Below are 20,378 nucleotides of genomic sequence, written 5' to 3'. Positions count from 1 at the left end.
AGAGACTTCAATTACTGATTGATGTACTTTATATAAATATGAAGACAAAAAAAGATATGCCTTTTTTAGTAGTTAGTGGATTTCCTCTTTAAATGTATTGGGATCCTGTTAGAAAGTTTCCAAAATCTGCCTAGTCAACTCTGCTGTATTCTAGGAGATATTGGGTGTAAATGTGTGAATATTCTAGGAGATTTAGTTTCCTTAGAAGTTAGCATTTAATTTATTCTTTCCTACTTTATTCTTTCCTTTTTTCTCTTCAGCTGTAATCTATATATACTGCCTTGTACCTATATTTTTTAATGAGAATAATTCCTACAAATTACTCTCTCATTCTAGATGGTATCAAGAGCAATGTTCCTTTTCTGATTCATCTAAAAACCCTATTCCCTCTGGCGGCTCAAATCAGCCCCTAATATCTTGCTTTTTCTTCCTTCTTCGTCTTTGCCTTTCTCTTCTGTTGCTGTCAAGCCTTTTACCATGGCTAATACTTGAAACGAGGCCAAATCCAAAAACAAACCAGAACCAAAACCTACCCATTCTGAACCCTCTGTCCAAATCACAAACATACGACTGAATGAGGCAAACTTCCTACGCTGGTCACAATCAGTCAGGATGTATATACGAGGAAGAGGGAAGATAGGGTACTTGACTGGTGAAACCAAGGAGCCCGAGAAAACAGACCCATCCTATGTTATATGGGATGCAGAAAATTCCATGGTGATGGCATGGCTTGTGAATGCTATGGATGAAGAAATTAGTGCCAACTACATGTGTTATTCGACTACAAAGGAGCTCTGGGACAATGTTAGTCAGATGTATTCTGAGCTTGGAAATTACTCTCAGATATATGAATTGCAGTAGAAAATCAGCAATACTCACCAAGGAGAAGGCAGTGTGACCAGGTATTTCAATGTTCTTAAGGGACTTTGGCAGGATTTAGACTTATTCAATGATTATGAATAGAAAAATTCTGATGATTGCAATCATAATAAGAATATGGTAGAGAATGCCAGAATTTTTAAATTCTTGGCTGGACTTAATGATGAATTTGATGAAGTTAGGGGAAGGATTCTAGGGAGACAGCCATTACCTCCACTTGGAGAGGTATTTTCTGATGTGCGAAGAGAAGATTGTCGTTAGAATGTCATGATGAAAAAAAAGGAGGATGAAACTGTGGAGAACTCTGCTTTAGTTGCTGCCAACCCTGCTCCTTATTGTGCTACCAGCACAGATCTGTCCACTGCTAATATTTCTGCACAGCAGTCCTATTCTAACCAAAGGAGGTTTGAAGATAAGACTCGGGTATGGTGTGATTATTGCAATAAACCACGCCACACTAGAGAGACTTGCTGGAAACTCCAAAGAAAGCCTGCAAACTGGAAGAGCAGCAAATCTGGAACCTCTGGCAGCAACTATATAGCCCCTAGATTCAATGAAGCAAAGGCTAATTTCCTAAGTACTGAGCAGGTGGATCATCTTCTTCAATTGCTGAAATCCACTCCAACATCTGGTCCTCCTACTAGTTCCTTTGCCCAAACAGGTAATACCCCCAGTACCTACTCTTGTGGCTTAACTCTTGCACCATGGATTATTGATTCTGGTGCATCTGACCATATGACTAGTACTTCACAATTTTTTCAATCTTATTACCCTTGTCCTGGTAATAAAAAAGTCAGAATTGCAGATGGAAGTTTCTCATCCATTGCAGGAACAGGTTCTGTCCAAATCTCTGACAAAATTGAACTAAAATCTGTCCTTCATGTTCCTAAACTTGCTTGTAATTTGCTGTCTGTTAGTAAACTCTCACGGGATTCTAACTGCAGTGTCATATTCTTTGATTCCCATTGTGAATTTCAGGACCAACTCTCGGGGAGGATGATTGGCAGTGCTAGGATGATTGATGGACTCTATTATTTTGATGAAACCCTATTCAACATTAAACAAGCTCAGGGTTTGAGTAGTAGTAGTACTAGTTCAATGCCTGTACGAGAACAAATTATGCTTTGGCATCTTAGACTTGGACATCCTAGTTTTCTCTATCTAAAACATTTGTTTCCCAGCTTATTTAAAATTGTTGATTGCAACTCTCTTCATTGTGATACTTGTCATTTATCTAAGAGTCATCGGAACACTTATCAATCAAAAGGTTATTGTGCTTCAAAACCTTTTTATTTAATTCATAGTGATGTTTGGGGTCCCTCCAAAAACACTACTGCATCTGGAAAAAAATGGTTTGTGACATTTATTGACGATCATACATGGTTGTGTTGGGCGTATTTGATGAGTGATGAAAAATTATTCAAGGATTTTTATCATATGGTTGAAAATCAGTTCCAAACACAAATCAATATTCTTAGAAGTGATAATGGTACTGAATACTTTAACAAAAGCTTAGGAACTTTTTTGTTAGCAAAAGGTGTTCAACATCAATCTACTTGTCGTGACACCCCACAACAACATGGTATTGCAGAAAGGAAAAATCGTCATTTATTAGAGGTTGCACGTGCCCTCATGTTTTCTATGCATGTTCCTAAATATTTATGGGGTGATGCTATTTTGACTGTCTGTTATCTCATTAATAGGATGTCTACTCCTATTTTAAAATACATCACTCCTTTAGCCTACCTAAAGGAGCTTTTCCCTACCTGTCGAGTAACATAAGATTTACAACTAAAAGTTTTTGGGTGCACTGTTTTTGTTCATATACCAACCCATCTTCAGTCCAAACTCGACCCTAGGGCAAAAAAATATGTTTTCCTCAGATATGCTCCTAATAAGAGAGGGTACAAATGTTTTAACCCTATTACAAAGAAAACTCACATCAGTATGGATGTCTTTTTCCTTGAAAAACAGCCTTACTTTAGCCATAACTATCTTCAAGGGGAGAAAGAGAAAAGTGAAGATGAGTTCTGGCAAACTTCTAATCTTTTTCCTAATGTTTTCATTGACATGAACATCCATACTCCTTTAAAAGGTCAGGAAACAGAAAATTTATCCAGTAAAAATAATGGAATTCCTAGTCTACTTGTACAAGGCATAAGTGATTCACAACCAGGGGAGAAATACTACCAACCTCATCTGAACTTCGTGTTTATACTAGAAGAAGAGATCGTCAAAATAATAGAAATCCTTCTTCCAATCCGGAGCAAAGCCAATCAGCCAATCATCATCACCTTTACAAGTTGGTCCTTCCAATACTCCAGGTAACTCTTCCACTCCTGCTCCTTTTAAAGACAATTCTGCTAATCTAGACTTACCTATAGCCCTTAGGAAAGGAGTTAGAACCTGCACCACACATCCTATTGCCAAACATCTATCCTATCATAGACTTTCTGATACTCATAAGGCCTTTACATCCAATATTTCTCACTTGTTTATTCCAAGAACCATTCAGGAAGCCTTGGATCATCCGGAATGGAGATTGGCTGTTAAAGAAGAGATGAATGCACTAATTGCTAATGCACTTGGGAAATTGGTGATCTACCAAAGGGGAAGAAGACTATGGGCTGTAAATAGGTATTTACAGTCAAATTCAAGGCTGATGGTAGTATAGAGAGGTACAAAGCAAGAATTCGGTTCTCGAGACAAACCTGGTGGCTTATGAGGTGTGAAGGGGGGGGGGGGTGCAGTTTACAATGATGAAGGATCTAATTTCTTGGGGACGGTCAAGCTTGCTTCTTTCACCAAATCAATCGGATTCTGTCCTTTACAGCTTGCTGATACTTATCCCTCTCAACTATAGTTGAATGGAAGCTTCATTTAACCTCGTTTGGATGTTGAGATGAGATAATAAATCTGTGAATAGTAGTGAAATAGTTTAAGTTTAGATGTTTTATTTGGATTTTGGAAAATGAGAGAGAAAAAGTTAGATAAAAATATTAAAAAGTTAAAATATTGTTAAAATATAATTTTTTACTATTATTTTTGTTTTGGGGATTTGAAAATTTTGATTTTTTTTTTGTATGTTTTGTTTGGAAGTATGGGAAAGTTGTAATGATTAAGTAATAATTAGATAAAAAATTTGAAGATTTGAAATTGAAGAGTGTTTGTGTTTGAGTGATGTTTGGGATGAAAATGAGATGAGATGAGATGGGTTGAGATAGCTATCCAAACGAGGCTATGTGACTATGTCCCCATAGCCCTACATAGTCTGCAGTGTTTCTCAACAAGAAGGATTGCAATATCAAAAAGAGAATTCTAGATTGAAGATCTCGTGATCCATATACGATTGAGTTCTAAAGCTAAGAGCTGAACAAGATAATAGAGATTGAGCTTCTCACAATTTGGGAATCACAACACTAATTAAAAAGTGTTGGCATTGACAATAGGTGAGCTAAAGATGTGGTTTGGCAGAAAACCAGACCCTACCACATACAAACAGCAAGAATGAGCTGCGTCTGCTAATCCAGAAAATGAAATTACCCCAAAACACTATGACCTCTTCGCTAGTGGAATCTTTACTACAAGAATTTTGCAGTAAAAGATTTACATTAAGATTCCGAGAAAAGAAAAGGCATAATGATACCAGAAAGCAAATACTAGGGTGACGTGGCTAGGTTGATTTTTTTTTCTTGAATTTGAGGCGTACTAGGGCTTTTGTGCATGGCGCTGGGCGCCGGCCCTGTGCCTCCGCCGGATGGATTCGGGAGGGATGGGGAGGGATTGAATCATAATCCAGAGTAGAGGGTGTCTACTAGGGATGGGAAGGAGTTGACGGAAACATTAGGGAGGCGTTTTGCAGATGTGGTGGGATCCAATCCTCAGTTGCTGCCGAACGTCAATATACCACATCATGATCCGAAATTTCAAGATGGTGAAATGTTTTGTCTTCTCAAAAGCAGAAGTGCAGTTATCTTCTGAACCGTTTTGTTTCTCGGTAGTCTTGAAATTCCAACGTCGAAGACCTTCACTTGATCATATTCGGAGATTTATAAACAATCGGTGGGGGTTGCAATACCAGTTATTGGTCAATTGAGAAATCCACATAATGTGTTTGTGCGGATGGTTAAGGAAGAGGATTTTATCTCTGTGATGGTGAGAGGGAATTCTGAAATCCTTGGAGTGCCTTTTCAAGTTTTTCACTGGACTCAAGATTATGTGGAAGATGAGGATTCGCCTTGGGTTCCGGTGTGGATGACTTTGCTAGGCTTACCTCTGAATTATTTCCAGGAATCAATGTTGCATAGTATTGGAGATGGCTTTGGTAAATATTTGAAGCGGGACAACACCACGGCTTGTGTTTCTCGGCTTGAGGCGGCTCAGATTTGTGTGGAGGTGAATATTTCTTCTCCTTTGAGGCACTCTTTTTGGCTGGGTTCCCCTCATGGGAGCTCTAGTCATTTTCAAGAAGTCTTTTATAAGGCGGTGCCGAGTTATTGCGGCTCTTGTCGCAAACAGGGACATACGGAACTCAGATGTAAACGAGGTCCTGATTCCAAACAGCAAAATGTTGAAGTGACAGGAGGTGGTAATAAGAAGTCAGAACAACAAGTTTGGAAGGAGATAGATAATAAAGAGAGGAACGAACACAGGCCAATTGCGCAGGTAGAGATTGGGGAGGCGTCGAGGTCTTGGCGCCAGGAAATTCTGGAGAGTATCCAGGCTCGTAAAACTGCACAAACTGGTAGACCGGACCAAGTCTTATTTATTTCACAGTTGGGAGTGGTGCATGAGAATTGTGAGCCTGTCATTAGAGAAGTAGATCTGGTTGTATCAACGAAGGATCTCCCTAAGATGCAAACATCTGATGTGTGCAGTTCTAACACACCTAGGACTCACCAACATCAATTGTTTGGGAAGGATGGATTGCTGGAAAATTTCTCACCTACCCCGATGCACGTGGCAAACTCAAATTAGTGGTGTGATATGGTTGATGAGTTTTCAGAAGAAGAGGCACCGCAGAATATGGCTAAGTCTAGGCCCAGGAGTTTGTTGAGGGTGGTTGATGAGGCTTTGGAGTTTGAGTTCGGTGGGTTGGGAAGAGAAGATTTCTTTGCAGTTAAGGATCTTATTGAGGAGAATGTTCCTTGCCGGGCGGTTTCTGATGGGGAACAAGGTGAGCTGAATGAATTGGCTGCAAAAGTTTTTGATTTTGATCCAGAAATGCATGTTCTTTGAAAAAGGTAAAGGGGGTGAGAAAAGAGAAATCTATCGTTGTTCTGGAGCATCGTACTCGTTCCAAAAAATTGATTTGATTTGTTGATGTTTATATTGATCTGGAATATTAGGGGAATTGTTTCGTCAAAACATAGGCTTCGGCGTATTTTGAATAAAAGCCGAACGTTGGTGGTGGTTATTTTAGAACCTTTTCTAAATGCTAATAAATGTAGTAGATGGGCGAGATGGTTGCATTTACCATCTTTTGTGAATAATGCGAAAGTTGGTGTGAAAATTTGGTTGTTTTGGGCGGAAGAACTTGAGTTTGAGCTGGTTTCAATTTCGGAACAAGCTATTTCGGGTTGGTTTTCTTATGGTAATAGACATGTGTTGACATCTTTTGTGTATGCCAGCTGTTTTCGTGATAAAAGACTAGAATTATGGGAATATCTCAGATTGCAAGACCCTCAAGGGTTGCCATGGCTCATTGGGGGGGATTTTAATATTATTCGGAATGATAGCGAAAAAGTTAGGGGTTGGTTACAGGCTTCTCGGGCAAAGGCTGATTTTAATGGGTGCATTCATGACTGTGCATTGCTTGATTTACCTTTCAAAGGAAATCATTTATCTTGGTGTAATGGAAGAATTGGAGGAAGGCGAATTTGGGCTCGACTGGATTGAGTTTTGGTTAATATGCAATTTCTTAATTTATTTGGGGTTGCGAATTTTAATATCTTCCGCAAACGTCGTCAGATTGGTGAGGCGGATTTGGGAGGCTAATGTTGAAGGTTGTGCCATGGTGCGGATCAGTAGAAAATTAAAGAGGCTAAAAGGTGTATTGTTGAAATGGAATAAAGACGTATTTGAACGTGTTGAGGTTGAAATTAAAAGGCTGGAAGATCGGATTATTTGGCTGGAAGAGGAAGTGACAAGGAATTTTTCTGTTCAGTCCGAAATTGAGTTAATGAGTTGTAAACAAGAACACTTGCAGTGGGTTCACAGGGAGGAAATCTTGGCTTGTCAGAAGGCCAAGATTAAATGGATTACGGAAGGGGATTCTAATACAAGTTTTTTTCATGTTGTTATGAGAGTGAAGAAAAAGAATAAAAAAATTGAGAGAATGTCTCTTGATGATGAAAGAGTTTTGGATTCGGCAGATATAGTGCATGATGAGGCTGCGAGATTTTTTTAGCGGTTGTTTTCCTCAACTAACGTACACTTAGACGTACCGGAGCTTAACTTGCTCATTCCGTCAGTGACTATGGAAGAGAACAATTTGTCGTGTGAGACACCGTCGGTTGAAGAAGTTAAAGAGGCTCTTTGGTCCATTCCTCCGGATAGCAGCCCAGGTCCTGATGGGTATTCAGCTTCTTTCTTTTCTCTGGCTTGGGATATTGTTAAAAATGACCTTGTAGAGATGGCGAAGGATTTTTTTGCGGCTCAACCTTTTTCTACTTTTTATGGGGCTACAAATTTGGTCTTGATTCCTAAGGTGGAGGAACCTATGGGATTTGGACAATTTCGGCCTATTAGTCTTTGCTCGGTGGTGTATAAAATTATGACGAAGATTATGGTTGTTAGATTGGCACCATTACTTGAAAGAATTATTTCAAATGAGCAAGCAGTGTTTTTCCCAGGTCGAAGCATTTTTGATAATATGGCTTTGGCTCAGGAATTGTCTCAAGGAATAAATCGGAAGGTGCGAGGGGGCAATGTGATGATGAAGATTGATATGGCAAAAGCGTACAACTGTGTTAATTGGAGGTTCCTTATGGAAGTTTTACGTAGATTGGGTTTCTTTGATAATTAGAGAAATCTAGTCTACAATGCTATTTCTTCCCTGTATTACTCGGTGATGTTAAATGGTTGCACTAAAGGTTTTTTTCAGGCGTGCATGGACTTCGACAAGGTGATCCATTATCGCCTTACCTATTTATTTTGTCTCAGGAAATTCTCTCTCGTAGGCTTCATCAAAAATTTAGTTTGGGTCATATAAAACCTTACCATCCGGTCAGGAATCTCATGACAACATTGCACCGGTATGAAGATATGTATGGGCAGTTGATTAGCCCGAGGAAGTCTACTATTTTTTTTCACCTCTTCCATTTCTATGGATAGAAAGAATGACCTCAAATTGATATCCAGATTTGAAGATGATTCATGGCCTTGTTTGTATCTGGGAATTCCTCTTTATGTGGGGCGGTTGAAGATTAGTTTATTTGATTTTTTTTCTAGCGAGAATTTAGAAAAAATTAGCGGGTTGGAAAAGCAAGATTTTATCCTTTGGGGGGAAGATCGTTCTTATTAAACATGTGTTGAACAGTATGTTAATCCATATGTTATCAGTTTTGAAGATGCCGAAAGCCGTGTTTGCAATGCCTAAAAAAAAATTCTGATTTCCTTTGGGGCTCTTCAATGGAGATTAAAAAGCGCGAGTGGATCTCATGGAAATTGGTTTGTAAGCCAGTGGATGAGGGAGGCCTTGACATTAAAGATTTGACAGAGGTGCAGGATTCTTTACTTATGAAATTTGGTTGGAAATTGTTAAAGAGGGAATCTATGTGGGCGGAATTCTTCCGAAAAAAGTACCTTGGGCGGGATCATATTTATAATGTGATTCAGGTGAATAAACGCTCCAAGTTTTGGAAGGGCATAACAGCGTTAATGCCTAAAGTGATCCTGAATTCTAAGTGGATTGTTGGGAATGGTCAGTTAAGTTTTTGGATGGATAATTGGGTGGGATGTGGCCCTTTGAAGGATCTTTGTCCAGCGGTAGGAAATAGCCAATTGTCGGTTGCTGAAGTAATTGATGAAAGGGGTCCGAAAATTGAAGTTATTCGGGACTTGGTCCCGCCTGAGGTGTTGCAGAAAAATTGTGAATCAGATATGCGGCATCGGCAGGGGAGGGATGTTTTGATATGGAAACATTATTTGGATGGAGAATTCACCACCAAATCTGCCTGGGATATTTCTAGGCAACGTGGACAGGTATGTGAATGGAGGAAGTGGCTGTGGCAAGCGGATATTCCCAAGAGAATATCGTTCTTCTGTTGGAGGGTGAAGAAAGGTGCGGTGCCGACTGATGATTGTATTCAACGCTTGGGCATTCCATTGGTTTCTAAATGCCACTGTTGTACCGTGCCTCAAGAGGAAATGATGCATCATATTTTATGTGAAGGGACAAGTGCTCAAAAGGTATGGAAGTTTTTTGCAAATCTTTGTCAGATAAGACTACCACTGATCAGAAACTGGGAGGGTATGGTATCTTTTTGGTGGCAGCGAGTGACGGCACACTCTCAAGTAGGGTGGATACATGGAGCTCTTCCTATTATTATTTCTTGGGCTTTATGGAAGTCTAGATGTGCGGCTAGAATGGAATGTATGTTGCTTAAGATAGAAGATGTTATTAGAACTGTTAAGTTTTTACTTAAAGATGTTTCTTGCAATCGGAAAAAATTCCAGCATATGAGAAAGAATGAGAGGTTGGTGATGGAAAGTTTAAACATTCCGATTGTCCCTATTCATAAGAAAAGATCAGTTTTTATTAAATGGATTTGGCCAGAGATAGAAAGGACGAAGTTGAATGTTGATGGTGGTGGATGAAGTTGAATGTTGATGGTGGTGCTTGTAACAATCCGTGAGAGGCAGGGGGTGGAGGTGTCATCCGAGATTCAAATGGTAGTGTGATAGCAGGTTTTGCACATTCCTATGGCTTTGCATCTGATACTATTGCAGAATGTCGAGCATTACTTGATGGTCTTTGGTTATGCAAACGTTTGAGGATGAGGGATATTTTAGTAGTCGGATTGAGTGGTTGTCATGAATTGGCTTGCATCCGGAATTTGTCTACTTTGGCTTCTTTGGGACTTTTGGGAGGAGATTAAAGAACTTGCGCATGAGATCAATGCACGGTTTAGGCACATTTTTCGGGAAGCAAATATGGTAGCAGATTTTTTGGCAAAAGAAGGTTCTCATGGAGTTAACAAAGATTTCGTTGGTTCGGAAGTAGTACAAACCCGTTTACGAGGCTTGATTCGTATGGATCATTTGGGAATTCCGTTTATTAGAGAGAAATAAGGTTCTGTTTAATTAGAGTTTTTTATGGAGGGGTTGGCTCTGTTTGGCTTAAGTGGTTGGCTAAACACCTTGGTTTTGGGCTTCATTTTTTTACTTTATAATCTTAGGTGTTTGAGAGTATTGTAACCACGGTGTTCCTCCTCCATAAGTGAGGGAGCTCTAATATAACTCGGGGTAGGGGCCACTCATGGACATGGGGCCTTGACTTTTATTTTAAAAAAAGAAAAAGAAAAAAAAAGATACCAGAAAGCAAATTAGAAAATAATAAATCTACAGAATTCCCAAGTTTATGCATGTAATAATAAGAATATGAAAATTAATGTCACAACATATAATTAATTGAATCCAAAACTTGCCTTAACTGAAAGCGAAAGTGACAATGCAACAGCCCCTCGCAAGCCTGACCATATGAGAATAGTAGCTTCTTTCCAATCCAAACCATAGCCAAAATACCGTAGAAAGGGATACAAAACTCCAACAACTACGAACCGAGAAACTTGTACATAAACATAGAGGAGAATGAGATAGGTCCATGAATATCCTGAGAAGAAGAAGCTTAGCAGTATGAGTTACAGATATTCCTCAACACTCGAACAAAGCAAGCAATCTTATGGTGTACAGATACAGAACAACCAGTAGTACTGTAAATTATCCTCTCTACAACACCAAATATGCAAAAAGGAACGTAGCAGTGGTTAACTAATAGATTTCATGTGCTAATAGGCACATCAAATATTTTTTATCATAATAAGTCACACTGAGTATCAACGTCAATAAGTCAGATAAAATTAAAAAAATATCTTTTACCAGAAGAAAAAAAAAAAAAAAAAAACTGATTATTTATGCATTAATTGCAGGGTTGGATTGAGTTGAGTTACGGACTGTGGTTTAAAAGTCACACTTTTCTCACCACAGGTCAAATCAGATTGGTAATAAGCTTAAAAAATAAGAAGATAAATTCCTAACGCAGGAATACGATAGCATGTGCCCCATGTTTTATTTTGCAGAAGCAACACCTATTAGTGGATTATATTTATTTGAATTAATTCCTATGTTTTATCTATGTATTTCGGGTATAGACAGATTTGTACAGCTGTATAGGATTTATAGGATTTGTAATTTGAATATTGAGATTGGGTAGATAAGTATGGGAAACATATCTTATCCAAGATTTGAATCCCTTTAGGATAGGAGGTCAGATTTCGAATTTCTGATCTGCGTAATCTATTTTTTGCTATTTAATGAATGAGGAAGGAACAAGAGGAGGCATTCAGCCAAAGAAAATTTTCATGGTATCAGAGAAAGGTCAAGAATTCTAGGTTTTTCTGATTCTAAGATTTCAGCTAGGGTTTTTTTTTTGGTTTCCAGATTTTCGGCTAGGGTTTTTTTTTGGTTTCCAGATTCTCGGCTAGGGTTTTTCTGTTTCCAGAGTTGCGGCTATTTTTTTCTCTAGTCTCAAGGGTTGCGGCTAGGGTTTCTTGTCTATCATGTCTTCTGAAATTAGAGATTCTCTTCTGGTTCGATTCAATGGAAAGAATTATGCTGCGTGGTCTTTTCAGTTTCAACTATTGGTGAAAGGAAAGGACCTTTCGGTTCATATTGATGGAAGTAGTGTGGCACTGGATCAGCGGGCTTCTTGGGAAAGCAAGGATGCCCGAGTCATGTCTTGGATTCTTGGATCTGTTGATCCCTGTATTATCTTGAATTTACGCTTATTCACGAATGCTCGTGATATGTGGAATCATCTCAAGCAGCTGTATACTCAGAATAATGCAGCTAAGAGATTTCAACTCGAACTAGAGATGTCAAATTTCTCTCAAGGAGCTCTCTCTGTGGAGGAGTTTTATTCTGGTTTTTGTAACTTGTGAGCTGAGTATACAGATATTGTATACACTTCAATTCCAGCAACAAGTTTGGCCGATATTCAAGCTATTCATGAAGCAAGTATGTGGGCACAGCTTGTTATGAAACTAAGGCCTGAATTTGAATTTATTCGTGCTAATTTGATGAACCGAGATCCTGTGCCTCCACTTGATATGTGTTTGGGAGAGAGATTTCGCGAGGAGCAAAGACTGATGACCCAAACAGCCATGGAACAAGCTGCTCCAGCTCCTGTGGCATATGCAGCTCAAGGAATAACCAAAGGGAGGGATTTGAGCACTACCCACTGCTATAGTTGCAAAGGTTATGGACATCTCGCTGTAAATTGCTCTTAAGAAAACTTGCAACTATTGCAAGAAGCAAGGACATATCATCAAGGATTGCCCAATACGTCCTCCACGTTGCCAAAAAACTGCCTATTCAGCTGCGGCCGAGCCTCCTAGTGCTGCCAGCTCTACCTTGGCCACTTCTTCTCATGTTCCAGCTTCTACTTCTCAAAATCCCACCTCTATTACACCTGAAATGGTCCAACAAATGATCATGTCAGCTCTTTCAGCTTTTGGAATTTCAGGTAAAACCAAATTTGCCTCTAAACCTTGGTATTTTGATTCCGGTGCCACCAGCCATTTGACAAGTGCCTCTCACTCTCTTGTTAATGTCTCACAGTATGCTGGTCCACTTAAAATTCACACGGTAGATGGTAGTTCCCTACCTATCACTACTATAGGTGACATTTCTCCTTCCTTAAATAATGTTTTGGTGTCTCCTTCATTAAATACCAATCTGATTTCTATTGGACAATTAGTTGACAGCAATTGTAGAGTGTCATTCACTTCTTCTAGTTGTCTTGTACAGGATCAGGTGACCGGGAAGATGATTATTGCAAGGGTTCCTAAAGAGGGTCGGCTGTTTCCTTTATGTTTAGATTCAAAATCTATTGAGTCAAAGTCCTTATCTTCGTTTTCTTGTAATGTTGGTACTTTGAAGGTGAAGGATTGGCACAGGCAGTTGGGCCATCCCAATTCTCACATACTTCATAAGTTGTTATCTTCCGGTTTAATTGGCAATAAAGATTTCTATTCTCTTGATCAATTAAATTTTGATTGTGATACATGCAAGTTAGCTAAAAGTAAAGTTTTGCCTTTTTCCTTCAAAAGGATCTCATGCCACTTGTGCCTCTGATGTTATTCATAGTGATGTGCGGGGTATTGCTCCAATAGAATCTCATGATCGTTATAAATATTTTGTGACGTTTACTGGTGATTATACTCATTTTACATGGATTTACTTTCTTCGCACTAAGAATGAAGTATTTCCGATATTCAAGCATTTCTTGGCTTATCTCACTAATCAATTCCCTGCCTCTCTTAAGGTTCTTTGCTCCGATTCAGGAGGAGAATATATATCTACTGAGTTTCAAATGTTCCTTCAAGATCAAGGAATTATTTCTCAACGTTCCTGTCCATATACTTCACAACAAAATGGAGTAGTTGAAAGAAAGAATCATCATCTTCTTGATATGGTCCAGGTTCTCCTAATTGATTTGGGTGTGCCCTTTTGTTTTTGGTGTGAAACTTTGTCTACTGCTGTGTATTTAATTAATAGATTACTTACTCCAATATTAGACAATGTTTCTCCTTATTCTTTGCTATTTGGGCACTCTTCAGACTATTCTGAATTGCACTCATTTGATTGTGTTTGTTTTGTGCATCTTCCATCTCACGAAAGACACAAACTTTATGCTCAATCAGTCAAATGTGCCTTTTTAGGATATAATTCTTTTCAGAAGGGTTTTGTTTGTTATGATCCTCAGGCTAAACGCATTCGAGTTTCTCGCAATGTGGTGTTCTTTGATAAATAACAATTTTTTCGTACTCATCTAAACCCTACTCCTCCTACTTTCTGTGTTTTGCCAATTTTTTCAGATGAGGATACAACTTCTACACCAGCTTCCGCTCGGGTTAAACCTAGTTGTGTTTACACCAAGCGTAAACCATCTCATCCAGCAGATTTGACCACTCCTTTTGCCCCTCCTGAGCATCCGTTTGTGGCTCCTGATCAGTCCCTTGACACATCTTATGATCCACAATCTCGTCGGCATACATCGAGAGTCTCCAAACCCCCAGATCGGTATGGTTTTTCATCTCATTCTTCTATGTCTGCTACACTTTCTTCTATTGTTATTCCCTCTTTTTATAAGCAGGCTATGGAACATAAATGTTGGAGGAATGCCATGCAAGTAGAAATGGATGCACTAGCGGCCAATGACACTTGGGATATTGTGTCTTGTCCTTCTTCTATGACACCTATTGGTAGTAAGTGGGTGTATTCTGTGAAGCTTAGATCAGATGGGTCCCTTGAGAAATATAAAGCTAGTTTGGTAGCTTTGGGAAATAGACAAGAATATGAGATTGATTATGACGAGACGTTTGTTGTTTTTGCTAAGATGGCTATTGTTCGTCTCCTTCTTGCAAATGCCTCTTCTCAGTCTTGGCGATTGCATCAAATGGATGTGAAGAATGCTTTCCTTCATGGTGATTTAAAAGAGGACAATACATGAAACTTCTTCTGGTATGCCCCCTTTCTTCAGCTAATGATGTTTGTAAGCTGAAAAGGTCATTGTATGGTCTAAAACAAGCTCCCAGAGCTTGGTTTGAGAAGCTCCGCAATACCTTACTTGAGTTTCAATTCACTCAGAGTGAGTATGATACTTCTTTGTTCCTTCATAAGAGTGATTCTGGTTTTTTTTTTTTGTTTGTCTATGTGGACGATATCATTATTAATTGATCCAATATTGAATTTATTCAAAGGGTTCAGATGCATCTTCATAAGGTCTTTCGTATGAAAGATTTGGGACTGTTGACTTATTTCTTAGGGCTGGAAGTTCATAATCAACCACATGGGTTATTTATTAATCAACATAAATACACCCAGGACCTTGTTCAGTTGGCTGGGTTGGGGGAGAGTCCTTCAGTTGATACTCCTATGGAAGTCAATGTGAAGTATCGGAAGGATGAGGGTGATTTTATTTCTAATCCTACATTATATAGGAAGCTTGTTGGGAGTCTAATCTACCTCACTATCACACATCCGGATATCTCATATCCTGTCCATATTGTCAATTTGTCAGTAAATTTATGGACACTCCTTGGCACTTGCATTTAGTGGTTGTTCGTTGTATTATCATATATTTGATTGGGACTCCTAACCGTGGGTTATTTTTTTCTATTGGCACTTCTCTACAACTTATGGCTTATAGTGAAGCTAATTGGGTTGGTTGCCCAGATTCTAGACATTCTACAACTGGTTGGTGTATCTTTCTTAGAGATTCACTCATCTCCTGGATATGCAAGAAGCAAGAGTGTGTTTCTAAATCCTCTACTGAAGCTGAATATAGAGCTATGTCTGCAGCTTGCTCTGAGGTGATGTGGTTGCGAGGCATTCTTCAAGAGATTGGTTTTTCGCAAGACAAGCCAACTCCTTTCATGGTGACAACACTAGTGCCATTCAAATTGCTGCCAATCCAGTATTTCATGAGCGTATCAAACATATTGAAATTGATTGTCACTATATTCATCAAGCCTATGAGGCTATGTCTATTATTCTTCTTCATATCTCTACGGATCTTCAAGTAGCTGATATATTCACAAAAGCGATGACTAGACAGCAGCATCAATTCCTAATTAGAGTAGATACACCAGCATCAATTTGAGGGGGGGTATTAGTGGATTATATTTATTTGAATTAATTCCTATGTTTTATCTATGTATTGAGGGTATAGAAAAATTTGTACAGCTATATAGGATTTATAAGATTTGTAATTTGAATATTTAGATTGGGTAGATAAGTATGGGAAACATATCTTATCCAAGATTTGAATCCCTTTAGGATGGGAAGTCAAATTTCGAATTTTTGATTTGTGCAATCTATTTTTTGCTATTTAATGCATGAGAAGGAACAAGAAGAGGCATCCTGCCAAAGAAAATTGTCAACTCCTCCTAACCTTTACACACTCTTCAAACATACCAGGAAAGATTGGGCACTTACAATGAGCACACCGGTCCCTTGTTCAAAATATCTCACCAGAGGCAACAAATGGACAGCACAAGCGTTTTCTCACACCCCTCTAGAAAACTGAGGCTTCCTTGTCACTCTCTCTATGCCTTTCTGAAATCACACACCACCCTCATACAATCTTCCTTTCAAACTCCAAGGCAACTCTTGTCACCAAGGCATCAACACTCTATCAGCAAGCAAGAGATAATCATTGTCTTTGTTGGGAGGCAGGGCAATTCCACCATGTGGCACAACCAATCAGCCACTCAATCTTTGGTCCAAGTGTTAGCGACACTCTGATGGAGGCCAAGTAGTTGCCCCAAAACAAGGCAACCCCAACACTTGTCTCCAGCCAACAAGGCCCATGCAGATAAAGGAAAAGCTTGGCCCAAAGTTGTTGTCTTCCCTCTTTTTGCATCAACTAAGCAGTGATCCAACATACTCGCAAGCAACAAATGCAAGTTCGGACTGGCCCAGTCTTCACTTGCGTAACGTGACGAACTGCTTGGCGTCAAAGGGGACAAACCATTCTTGGAGTTAAGTGGAAGGCAAAGATGAAAAATACTCCAATGGTCTAAGGAATTAGCAACAGACACTGCAAAGTACAGCCAGTCTAGCACGTGGGCGAGCAAGCACCTTGCAAACGCTCAATTGACACGTCGCAAAGCGAGATAGAGATAAGTGTGCCGTTTCACTAAAGGCGAGCACGAAAAGGCCGATTACTGAGAAGGCGAGAACGAGGAGCTGCGGAAGCCAGTAACTCTGACAAGAGAGAGTTACCCACCAAGGCGAGCAATAGCCTGGAAGGGACTAGGTAAGTGAGGGAGCTTTTCGAAACTACACAGAACTGCTAAGAAAAGTGGCAATACTACACGCAAAACCCCAACTCCTTCCAAAAGGCCACATCCAAAACGATTCTACAATGAAAGGTGAAGGTTTGACGAGTCATGTCATCTAAACATAACAGTACAACTCAAGCCACGACTGAGACCCTCTTTTGAGGAAAGTCAGAGGACCAAGCATGCGGACCATGCTTGGCAGTCTGTCTCTACCATCCTGCAGTATGACAAGGAAAAGTTAAAGAAAATCCTTACAGCATATCCGAAATCAAAAAGGAGTCAGAAATGACATTCGACGATCCTACCCTATTTAAAGGACTTGGATGTGGGATGAGATCTCACTTTTGAGATTTTATTAACCAAAGAGCTCCTTAAGTCAACTACTTCAGAAAGTAAGGAGCAGAGTGGCAACGAAAAGATTTTCGATGTAGGAAGGTAGGTTAGCTTCTCAAACAGTGCTTGGAAATGTGGGATGAATGTTGAGTAAGAGGCATTGCATTATCTCTGTCACTTCTCTCCCCCATTCTACAAGCATGAATAAATATTTCGATCATTATGTACATGCCTATATCTACACACCGATTTCCAATGTTTGAATGTGTTAACTGTTTTCAATACATGACTCTGAATCCCTGTCCAGGAACCCAATATCTCTATGAGAATGTCTATCTCTGCGTGAAAAATGTCTAGCTCTGTGTAAGAAGTTGATTTTGTGAATCTATAATCATGAGATGGGACAAAGAATTCCCCAGACCATTCCTACATAGCATTGCCATGTGCTTCACGAGAAGGAGAATACCTCGGGGGGATTGGGGTGGAACAGTTTCGTGTTGGGCCTCACCTAATAGTCGGGGGGATGTAGGATCCCCCGGTGTATCACGATCACGTGTTGTTGTCTTTGAGTTGGTTGGCCAGGTAAAAGCATCCATGGTGCAACAAGTATCTTTGTGTGAGAAGTTTGTGTAATGAATAGCTATGTGATGAGCACCTGTGAATTGGAAGAATGTTACTAGGGCCGAAATAGGCCGAATACTAGTTTTACGAGTTTTTATACTTATATTGAAGATGGATTATTCCTCGCCATATTAATACTAATGAGTTTCTGTATTTTGTATAAGAGAAAAGGTTAACGTTCCCAGAGGGTGATTCCTCACCATGCCTATGTATATACATGTGTTACCTGAGAGGGTGATTCCTCACCACGTTTGAGGATGCAAATAGCTATAAGAGTGAGGGTGACAGAGAAAAGTCAAACCTGCACGAGTTCTGAATACGGAGACCAGTAGCCGCCACAGTTACCTTATGCCTTCCGTTAGAATATATAATGTTAAGTCGAGTGACTACGTGTAATCAGTCCGCCACTTTAAGGCGACTAACTTTATGTACATTTGGATGATGTAATATCTCAGGATTTAATGAAGGGGAAGAGGTCCCTTTTATTGTGAGGTTTTAGTATTTTGGTACTTAACAGTTAGCGTTGTCACCACAACGTATTCTGCTTGAATTTCCGCTGCAATTACGTAAGTAAATATCTTTCACATGTACTTCCCTCTGAAAAATTACATGCCTAATTCAATTCCCTCTTGGGCATTGACCATTGGCCGGCACCCTTTGTTAGCGGGATATGTGCTGGCCAAACAACATACGACTTCCCTTCTTTAGGTGTACCTATATGGAATGTATTTATAGTTGTACAGATTTGTAATTAGTCCTAGCTTCCTTATTTAGACAGATTTTGTATTTAGTCATAGCTTCCTTATTCAGACAGATTTTGTTGTTGTAAATGGCTTGATTATAGCCTTGTAATATGCACGGCAGTGCCTATATTATGAAAGGAAATCCTCACAAAGGAGGTATTCAATCCAATTTGGCATGGTTTCAAAGCCATCACTTAGACATAGTTTTGGTTCTTTCTAGTGAGAATTTGTTTTCCGTCTGTGGGTGACAGTTTTAATACTGTCGGCACCTTCTGTGAGTTTTGGGGGCTGCGACATTTTCTTTACTTGGTGGGTGACAGTTTTTTGATACTGTCAGCATTGTCTGGGGGTTTTTTGGTGGTTATTGGGGTGCGATAGTTCTTCGAGATCAGACTGGGATCTCAGTGCTCTTGTTTGTGGGTTGTCAGCAAGTTCTCTGCAGATTTTTTGGGTTGTCGGCAATTTCTGTGAAGTTTTTTTGGTTGTCGGCACTCTTGTCTTGGTTGGGTGTGGTTCTGTCAGCACATTCTCTGGAGTTTGGGCTTGGTTTTCAAGTGCTAGGATTCTGTCGGCACAGTCAGTGGTGATTGGGCAGGTATGTTTTTTGGTTGGACTTGTGTTTTTTTTTCTCTTTTAAGGGCATCATGTCTTCTGATTCATTTGCTGTGAAATTCACGAGTAATAACTATTTTGTTTGGGAATTTCAATTTCATTTATTTGTTATGGGAAAAGAGTTATGGGTTCATATAGATGGGAGTGATCCTGCTCCTACTAGGCTTCCTAAGTTGGCTCAGTGGAAGATAAAAAATGCTAGGGTGATGACACAGATTTTAGGATTTGTTGATCCTCTTATTGTTTCTTAAAATGAGGCCATATAAGACTGCTAAATCTATGTGGGAGTACTTAAGGAAAGTGTATAATCAGGACAATTATGCCCGGCGTTTTTAGTTGGAGTATGAGATCACCAATTACACTCAGAGCGATCTCTCCAGATTATTTTTCTAGGTTTAATAATCTCTAGGGAGAATTTACTGACATGATTTATGCCAAGGTACTGGAAGAATCTCCCTCTGTTGTGCTGGAAGTTCATGAACAAAGTAAGCAATATCAGTTTTTAATGAAGTTATGACCTGAATTTGAGGCCACTCGCTCCAATTTGATGAACAGTGATCCATTGCCTTTTTTGGATGTTTGTTTTGGGGAGTTACTTCGTGAGGAGCAATGTCTTGCCACCCAAGCAACTTACTAGCAAGACAAAATGATACCAAATGCAATGGCTTATGCAGCTCAGGGGAAAGGCAAGGGACGAGACATGCGGAAAGTTCAATGTTTCAGCTGCAAGGAATACAGACATATTGTTCCCCACTATGCGAGGAAATCTTGCAACTACTGTAAGAAGCCAGGGCATATTATCAAAGAATGTCCTATTCGTCCCCAAAATCGTCAGGCTAATACTTATCAGGCCACTATTGGTCCCTCTACTTCTGCTAATTCTGCTATTGTTGGTGATTCATCGGCTCTTAGTCCTAAGATGGTCCAACAGATAATTATTTCAACATCTTCAGCCTTAGAGCTGCAAGGTAACAGTTCACTACCATCCTTATCTGGGCTTGTTGATTCTGGTGCGTCTAATCACATGACTAATTCTTCCAACACTCTTAGCAACGTTCAGAATTATAATAGATCGTCGCATATTCAGATTGCTAATGGTAGTCAGTTACCTATTCATGCT

General features: G+C 39.5%; 1 protein-coding gene across 5 annotated transcripts in view; it reads right to left on the bottom strand.

Annotated features, from left to right (window-relative positions):
* The window catches only part of LOC121254465 (sodium/hydrogen exchanger 8), a 64,089-nt gene that overhangs the window by 10,253 nt on the left and 33,458 nt on the right, over nucleotides 1–20,378 (bottom strand). For all 5 annotated transcript variants that reach the window (XM_041154512.1, XM_041154513.1, XM_041154514.1 and 2 more), the window contains one exon: nucleotides 10,530–10,714. In XM_041154512.1, the coding sequence (XP_041010446.1) occupies nucleotides 10,530–10,714 (185 nt within the window). The remainder of the gene's footprint in view (nucleotides 1–10,529; nucleotides 10,715–20,378) is intronic.

Source organism: Juglans microcarpa x Juglans regia, chromosome 3D, assembly GCF_004785595.1.
Source record: "Juglans microcarpa x Juglans regia isolate MS1-56 chromosome 3D, Jm3101_v1.0, whole genome shotgun sequence".
NCBI classification, from domain to species: Eukaryota; Viridiplantae; Streptophyta; class Magnoliopsida; order Fagales; family Juglandaceae; genus Juglans; species Juglans microcarpa x Juglans regia.
Note: the sequence above shows the minus strand (reverse complement) of the source record. Positions and strands in the feature narration are given on the sequence as shown.